At 44.9% G+C, this 8626-nt stretch overlaps 1 protein-coding gene across 1 annotated transcript; it reads left to right on the plus strand.

The window, feature by feature from the left end:
* Window positions 1-1003: 1003 nt before the first annotated feature.
* On the plus strand, window positions 1004-6220 carry LOC112674873 (leucine-rich repeat-containing protein 37A3-like). Its single transcript, XM_049093608.1, has 2 exons — window positions 1004-3437; window positions 5467-6220. Exons 1-2 carry the CDS (start codon window positions 1126-1128, stop codon window positions 5567-5569), a joined length of 2415 nt encoding a protein of 804 aa, XP_048949565.1. The 5' UTR covers window positions 1004-1125; the 3' UTR covers window positions 5570-6220.
* The last annotated feature ends 2406 nt before the right edge of the window (window positions 6221-8626 follow it).

An 8626-nucleotide genomic window follows, 5' to 3' on the forward strand; every position in this document is an offset into this window, starting at 1 on the left:
TCCCCGGAACAGTTGGAACCTTCTCCAATCCAGCAGGAGTTTCCAGAATAACATCCAGCCCCTGCTGAAAATGTTGAACCTTATCCAGATCAGCAGGGAGTACCAACACAGACTGGAGATCTTCCTGAGGAAACTGAACTTTCTCCAAGCCAGCAGTGGAGCTCATCTCTGCCTCAGATGCCTGTCGTAGGTGTAGAACCTTCTCCAGTCCAGCCTGAGCACCAGGCTCAGCCTCCAGAGTCCTCTACAGATATTGTAGCTCAGCCTCCAGTACATCATGAGGTGACATCCTCACGTCTAGGTCCTGGTGAAGCTCAGCATCCAATGTTGCCCAATATCACAGCAAAACCTGTAGATCTGGAGGTTTTCATAACTCCAGTGCCCACTAAGTTTGAACATTCTCCAGGGCAGCAGGAGGCCTCTGCTTAAGCTCCAGTTCCCCCTGAGCAGGTTGAATTTTCTCCAGCCCAGTCCAAGCTTCTTTTCCAGTCTCCAGAGACCCTTGAAGATGAATTTCCTCCAGGCCAACAAGAACTCATAGTAAAGACTCCAGACCCTCCTAAGGAGATGGAACCTACTTCAGCCCAACAGGAGGCCCCAGCTGAGCCATCAGAGCCCCATAAGGAGATTGAACCATCTTCAAATGAGTACACAGTCTCAGCTCATTCTCCAGGGCCCACTGAAGACGTCAAGCCTCCAACCCAACCAGAGGTTCCAGCTCAGCCTCCTGTTCCCCAGCAGGTCCCAGCTATATCTCCTGAGCCCCGACAGGAGGTAGAGCCTTCTGCCACACAACAGGAATCCCCAGCCCAGTCTTTAGAACTTGCTGACAAAGTGGAACCTCTTCCAGTCTCTCAAAAGACCCCTTCTCAGCTGGAATCCTCTCCAGTCCTGCAAGAAGCTCCATCTCTACCTCTAGAGCCCCTTAAGGAGGTAGAACTTTCTCCAGCCCAACAGGTGGCACAGACTCAGCCTTCAGAGCTCCCTGAGTAGCTAGAGTCATTTCCAATTCTGCAGCAGGCTTCAACTCAGTCCCCAGAGCCCCATCAAGAGTCAGAACCTTCTCCAGCTCAGCCTCCAGAGCCATCTAAGGAGGTTGAACCACAACTTCCAGTCCATAACGAGATGACAGTTCCACCTCAAGGACAAGATCAAGCTCAGCGTTCAAGCTTGCCCAGTGTCACTGCTAAACCTGTTGACCTGGAGTTTACTGTACCTCCAGAGCCTTCTACAACCCTGCAGCAGACTCTAGCTCCTCCAGAGGATCCAGAGGTGACACTTCCACATCCAGAACATGTTGAGGCTCAGAGTCCAAATTTGTCTGAAGTCACAGTTCAACCTTTAGATCTGGAGCTTACCATAACACCAGAACCCATTACAGAGGTTGAAACTTCAACCATGCAAGAGACTCCAGGTCCTCCTTTAGAGCCACCTGACGAGTTTGTAATGCAGCCTCCCATGTATCGGGAGGTGACAGTTCCAACTCCAGGTCAGGATCAAGCTCGGCATCTATTGTTACCCAATGTAACGGTTCAGCCTTTGGACTTGGAGCTTACCCTAACTCCAGAACCCACCACAAAAGTTGAACATTCTACAACCGTGAGTAAAACTACTGCTCCTCCAAAGGACCTGGAAGTGACATTTGCACATCAAGAGCAGGTTCAAGCTCAGCATCCAATCTTGACTGAAGTCACAGTTCAGCCTTTGGACCTGGGGCTTACCATAACTTCAGAATTCACTAAGGAGATTGAACTTCCTCAACCTATGCAGGAGACTCCAAGCCAGCTTCCAGAGCCACCTAAGGAGGTTACTGTAGCTCAATCTCCAGTATATCAGGAGGAGACCATTCCAACACCAGGTTGGGATCAAATTCAGCATCCATCATCACCCAGTGTAACAGTTCAACCTTTGGACCTGGAGCTTACTGTAAGTCCAGAACCCACTACAGAAGTTGAACATTCTACAGCCCTGAAAAAGACTATAGCTCCTCCAAAAGACGTGGAGGTGACATTTGCACATCTCGAGCAGGTTCTGTCTCGCCGTCCAAACTTGACTAAGGTCACAGTTCAACCTTTGGACCTGGAACTTACCATAACTCCAGCATCCACTACAGAGATTGAACCTTCTCCAGCCATGCCTCTAGAGCTGCCTAAGGAACTTGTAGCTCAACCTTCCATATATCAAGAGGCAGCAGTTCCAACGTCAGCTCAGGATCAAGCTCAGCACCTGTGGTCACCAAATGTGACAACACAACCTTTGGCCCTAGAGCTTACCATAAGTCCAAAACCCACTACAGAGGTTGAACAGTCCACAACTCTGCATCAGACTACAGCTCCTCCAAAGGACCTTGAGGTGACATTTCCACCATCAGAGCAGGTTCAGGTTCAGCATTCAACCTTAAATAAAGTCACAGTTAAACCTTTGGACTTGGGGCTTACCATAACTCCAGAACCTACTACAGAGACCAAACCTTCTCCAACCATGCAAGAGACCCCAACTCAGCCTCCAGAGCCACCTAAGGAGGTTGTAGTTCAATATCCATTCCATCAGGAGGGGACAGTTCCAACCCTAGGTCAGGATCAGGCTCCGTATCCAACTTTACCCAGTGTCACAGTTCATCCTGTGGACATGGGACTTACCATAACTTCAGAACCTACTACCCAGGTTGAACGTTCTACAACCACCAAGACTACAACTCCCCCTCCAAAGGACCTTGAGATGACGCTTGCGCATCTCGAGCAGATTCAGAGGCAACATCCAAACCTGACTGAAGTCACTGTTCCACCTATGGACCTGGAAATTACTGTAACTGCAGGATCCAATATGGAAGTTGAACCTTCTCCAGCCATGCAAGAGACCCCAACTCAGCCTCCAGAGCCACCTAAGGAGGTTAAAGTTCAATATCCATTTCATCAGGAAGTGATGAGTCCAACTCCAAGTAAGGGTGAAGGCCAGCATCCAGAATCACCCAGCATCACATTTCATCATGGGGGCTTGGGGCTTACCATTACTCCAGAACCTATTACAGAGGCTAAACATTCTGCAACCACGAAGAAGACTACAGCTCCTTCTCCAGCGGACCTTGAGGTGACACTTGCACATCCAGAGCGTGTTCAGAGTCAACAGCCAAACCTGACTGAAGTCACTGTTCCACCTATGGACTTGGAAATTACTGTAAGTCACCAACCAGAGTCATCTGAGTCGGTTCTCCCCCCAACGACTCAGCACTCAGTGGTGCATTTTGCAAAATACTTCCCAGAAAAGGCATATACAACTTTCACTGAGCAGCCAGAACAGAATGTTACCACAAACGTCAACATATGTGAGCTCTGTACCTGCAAAGATGAGACGCTATCGTGTACTGGTTTCAGCCCAAAGCAGAGGCTCCGCAGAGTGCCTGTGCCAGAGCCCAACACGGACAACACCTTCACCATCTTGTAAGAATTGCCTTTTCTCATTTGTTCCCTGCCTCCTGCTTGACACAGCAGCCTTTCTTTGAGGTCTTCCTGGGCCTTCGTCATCTCCCCAACCATGTTGACTGACTCTCTCTTTTTACCTTTTCTTTGACAACTGTCCTTATCTTCATTTTCCTGTTTGCTGTGGTTCCCACGTTTGCACTCGTTTACTTGTAATTGTCCTTATTCTTTATCCAGTTTTTTTAGCCCCATGATTTAATCGCTTAACCTCTACTCTCCCATCTTTATAGCAACATGTCCCTCTTTCCATCTCCTTGGTGATATACAAAAAAGTGGTTAAGAGTAGAGATTCCGGAATTAGACTGCCTGGGTTTGAATTGAGTTCTGTCACTTATTAGCTTTTGATTCAATTTCCTTATCTATAAAATGGGGTAATAGTTACTACCTTGTGGGATTATTGTGAGATTTGGTGAGTTAATACATATAAAACACGTTTTCAGTGCCTCACATATATGTGAGTGTTAGCTATTATTTGATTCCTCAGCTATGTTTAGAACTCATCTTTGTCCCTTGGTTTTCTATATACAGCACCCATTTTATGCCCCGCCCAGGACTCAGTACTGTGGCAGCCATGCAAGTATGGCATTGTCTTTAGAATATGAAATAATAGGTGGGAAGAAAGGAAATAGGCATAGAAAGACAGGTGACCTATAATTAAGTACAGACTATAGGTTCTGTAAGTCACCAGAATCTGTAATCAATGGAGTGTAGGGGTCAGAGAAAGTTGCATGGATAAGCTAAAACTTCAGCTGAGATTTAGAGTGGCTATGATTTGTTAAATACAGCAAGAATAGGGAGTATAGTCTAAGCAAAGGCACAGCTGCGAGAATGATCAGGAATTAAGAATTAGCTTAGAAAAAAAAAAAAAAAGAATTAGCTTAGGAGGGCAGCCCCAGTGGCTCAGCGATTTATTTAACGCTGCGTTCAGCCCAAGGTGTGATCCTGGAGACTCGGGATTGAGTCCCACATCGGCTCCCTCCATGGAGCCTGCTTCTCCCTCTGCCTGTGTCTCCGCCTTTCTCTCTGTGTGTCTGTCATGAATAAATAAATAAAATCTGGAAAAAAAAGCATTAGCTTAGGAAGCAGTGAAAGATACGGTTATGAATACCCTTGACTATCAGCTAGAAGGGTTTGAAAGTTATGCTGAGATATAGAGAGCCATTGAAAGTTTTCCAGAAAGACATATGTATCACTAAAACAAGAGGATTGTTTTCTATTCCCTATGTAGAGAGATCTAAAGAGGAAAGCTTGATCCAGGGAAACCAGAAAGAATGGTCTAGCAAAAGCTGGGAGTAAAGTGACAAGGGGCCAGAACAGAATGGCTGTGATAGGAGTAGAAAGAAAATCCTGAAAGCATCACAGAGGAAGAAGCAACAAGACTGCGTAACTGCTGAGGGGAGTAGTGGGCAGGGTGCATCCAGAAAAGAGAAAAATCAACTATAACTCTCAGAAATTTCTGTCCCGGATGAGCAGGTGGAAATGCAGCAGTTGGGAAGGACAGCCAGTTGGAGGGAGATAAATTCAGGTTTAGGCATCTTTTATCAGGGAACATAAAGCAACCAGAAGGCATTTTGGTTGACTGGAAATGGCCACTAGGCAGATGATGGGCAGATGGCTATCTGTTTTGCCTTATTTCTGACTCCCCTGAAAAAAATGTGTATATAAACGGAATGGGGGGGGGGATTCCTGGGTGGCTCAGCGGTTTGGTGCCTGCCTTCGTCCCGGGGCGTGATCCTGGAGTCCAGAGATCGAGTCCTGCGTCGGGCTCCCTGCGTGGAGCCTGCTTCTCCCTCTGGCCTGTGTCTCTGCCGCTTCCTCTTTCTCTCTCTCTCTCTCTCTCTTCTCTCTGTAGAGTAGGAGATTAGAGCTAGTCTTCTAGGATTTTGAAGGCCGTGGATTAACATGCCACGCTACTGGATTATCACAGCAGTGCTCCAGGACAAGCTTTAAACTTTTTTCCTTCTTCTTTTGCTTGTGTCTTTTTTTGTAGAAATCTTCGTTGCAATTTACTCATAGAAGTGAGCTTTGGAACATTTCAGGCCTGGCATGGAATGCAGTTTTTACATAAGCAGCCACTTTCAGACTACCACTGATTTCTTTCCTTGGTTGAAATGATGAGAGATGGTATCCACCCTCATGGAGCTATATCAGTCATCCTGAAGTCACACCCTCTGGCCCCTCTGCCTGAGGCTAGGAGGCCATAGTGTGTTGTGCCTTTACTTCTGTTTTCTAATTGCCAATCTTCAGTGCTATATCTCAAGGGGCCTGTGAAAACCATAGCTTCACATTGCTTGGTTGTCCTGAACGCCCACACTAGTGTAGGGAAGGTCCTGGCTAGATGAGAAGAACCAGATCCTCCAGGTTTGTGCCTCAGGGGCTGATGGGCAGGTACCTGAGAAAGTCCCGAGGAGGAGGGAGCGGTGAGCTGAAGACGCCCCCTCAGGAGGCCAACGTTACACGCATGGCGCTGCGGCCAGGCGAGATCACGGACCCAGAAGCCGGGATCTAGTCTGACGCAGACACTGCTAGAGGCGGGCCTTGGGCCAAGCTCCTCTTAGGTCGGTGACCTCGCTTAGTGGCCTCACCTCTGCAGGCGGATCTCCCTCTCCCCTTAGTGGAGTCCAAGCCTCCCAGATCGCTCACGCGCTGGCCCGCTTTAATTTTAAATAGGTATACAAGTGCATATGCATTTTAAAACAATTTTTTAATCTCTTCTTCCTAAAATCTTAACCCATTAAACATTTAAAACGTCTCCTAAAAATAAAATAAAATAAAATGTCTCCTCTTTCTGTTGCCTGAGAGCAGAAATCTTCCTTGGCTGTCCTACGAATTCAAGAGGGTTTCTGAGACAATTTTCAGGAGGGGGATGGTAGGAGTGGGGTGAATGGGTGGGGTGGGGAGTGGAGGTAGTTCTCATTAGCAGTTCGCCATGAAATTAAATGACAGGCCACAAAATATTTATTTATTTATTTTAAAGATTTTATTTATTTATTCATGATAGAGAGAGAGAGACAGAGACAGAGAGAGACAGAGACACAAGCAGAGGGAGAAGCAGGCTCCATGCAGGAAGCCTGATGGGGGACTCAATCCTGGGACTCCAGGATCACACCCTGGGCCAAAGGCAGGTGCTGAACCGCTGAGCCACCCAGGAATCCCCATGGCCACAAAATATTTAGAAGGCAAAGTTATGAGTACATGAATTTCATGGTGTGTGTGTGTGTTTGCCCAGTGGGCCAGAGTTGATGGTAAATACAAGTTATTCAGGACAGAATTAACTAACACATTGAGGTTGAATGTGAGTTGAATAAGTCTTATTTTTGTCTCCAGCTTTACAGAGATATAATTGACATATAACATATTTAAATTTAAGGTGTGCAATGTGATGTCTCGGTACACAAATACATTGCAAAATGTTTACCACAATAAAGTTAGTTAATACATTCCCTCATCTCACCTAATTATCATTTTGTTGGTATTGTTGTAATGAGAACATTAAAGCTCTACTCTCATAGTAACTTACACGTGCAGAAACATATTGTTACCGGTGGCCACCATGTGCACGTTAGATTCCCCAGAACTTACTCATTTTAAAACAAAAGTCTGTACCATTTGACCAACCTCTTCCCTTTTCCCCTGATCCCTCAGCTCCTGGCAATGGTCATTCTACTCTCTGCTTTTATGAATTTGACATTTTTAGGTATTTGCATCCCCAGTGTTTGAGGGTATGATCTTATTCCTTGTTGTGCTTCTTCGGCCTGGCACAGAGCCTGCCTTAGGTGCTCAGCAAATCATTTTGATAACATAAGATAAAGCACTTGGAATATATATATTTCCTTTCCTTTTAATATCCTTCTACTTCTGTGTTTCTTATCAATTACTCAGGATTAGAAGATTTAATTTAGTTTGAGTCTTTTCACTCTTAGAAAAGCTACAAGAATAAAAGTCAATTAAATATGTAACATTAGGTAGATGTATCATGTTACACATCAACTGTAACCAATAATAAAATATAAATATTTCTTGATTTAAATCTCAACAGATTTAAGGCTGGCCATTTTCTGTGATTATTCTATTTGCGGACATGTCCACACCTCTAGGTTTGTAGAAGAATTGAAGGCAGGGAGTTCTAGCACATATACAGTTAATTCTTCTGTTAGGTAAAAAAGAATTCCCTAGTATAAATGTGCTTTTTGTTATCTATAGGGAAATTTGCTGCTAGATTTAATTGAATTTGTTACTTTGCAGTACTTGAAACCCAAGGGAAATTGTGTTTTTTATAAACTGGAGAAACAGGATTTTATAAAAATCCCAAATGACCTGATAAACACACAGTATAATATATATCTAAATCTTATACTTAACTAACTTTTATGAGATATTTAACTAGATGTGAAGAGCACTTTTAGGGGACCCTAAAAGAGGAAAGATGGCTTCTTCCCTCAGGAAACAGATTTAGTGTACTCCTGTGTGTAAGTCACCATCTAAAATACAGTTTGTTTGTTTATTATTATTTATTATTATTATTATTATTAAAATATTTTATTTATTTATTCATGAGAGACACAGAGAGAGAGAGGCAGAGACATAGGCAGAGAGAGAAGTGGGCTCCATGCAGGGAGCCCAATGTGGGACTCGATCCTGGGACTCCAGGATCACATCCTGGGACTCCAGGATCACGCCCTGGGCAGAAGGCTGACGTTAAACCTCTGAGCCACCCAGGGATTCCTACAATACAGTTTAAATACAGAGAATTAACTAATGGCTGCCAGAGGGGGTGGAGGGATCGGCAAAATGGCTGAAGGGGAGTGGGAGATACAGGCTTCCAGTTATTGAATGACTAAGTCACAGGGACTGTAATAGTGTTGTATGGTAACAGATGGGAGCTACATTTGTAAGCACAGCATAACATACAGACTTGTTGAATCACTATGCTATATACCTGAAAGTAATGTAAGATTTGTGTCAACTTAAAATCATAATTTAAAAAAAAAGATTTGCTTATTCATTTTAGAGATGGGAAGAAGGGCAGAGGGAGAGAGATAATCCTCAAGCAGACTCCCTCCTGAGAATGGAGGCTGATGCAGGGCTTGATCCAAGGACCCTGAGATCAGGACCTGAGCCAAAACCAAGAGTCAAGGACTTAACCGCCT

This window comes from Canis lupus, chromosome 14 (genome assembly GCF_003254725.2).
Source record: "Canis lupus dingo isolate Sandy chromosome 14, ASM325472v2, whole genome shotgun sequence".
In the NCBI taxonomy this organism is placed as follows: Eukaryota; Metazoa; Chordata; class Mammalia; order Carnivora; family Canidae; genus Canis; species Canis lupus.

Coding starts and splice junctions, on each gene's coding strand:
- LOC112674873 (XM_049093608.1), top strand. CDS start 1,126: ATGACAGTTCCACCTCAAGGACAAGATCAAGCTCAGCGTTCAAGCTTG. Junction 3,438..5,466: donor GACAACACCTTCACCATCTT/GTAAGAATTGCC, acceptor CTTTTTTTGTAG/AAATCTTCGTTGCAATTTAC.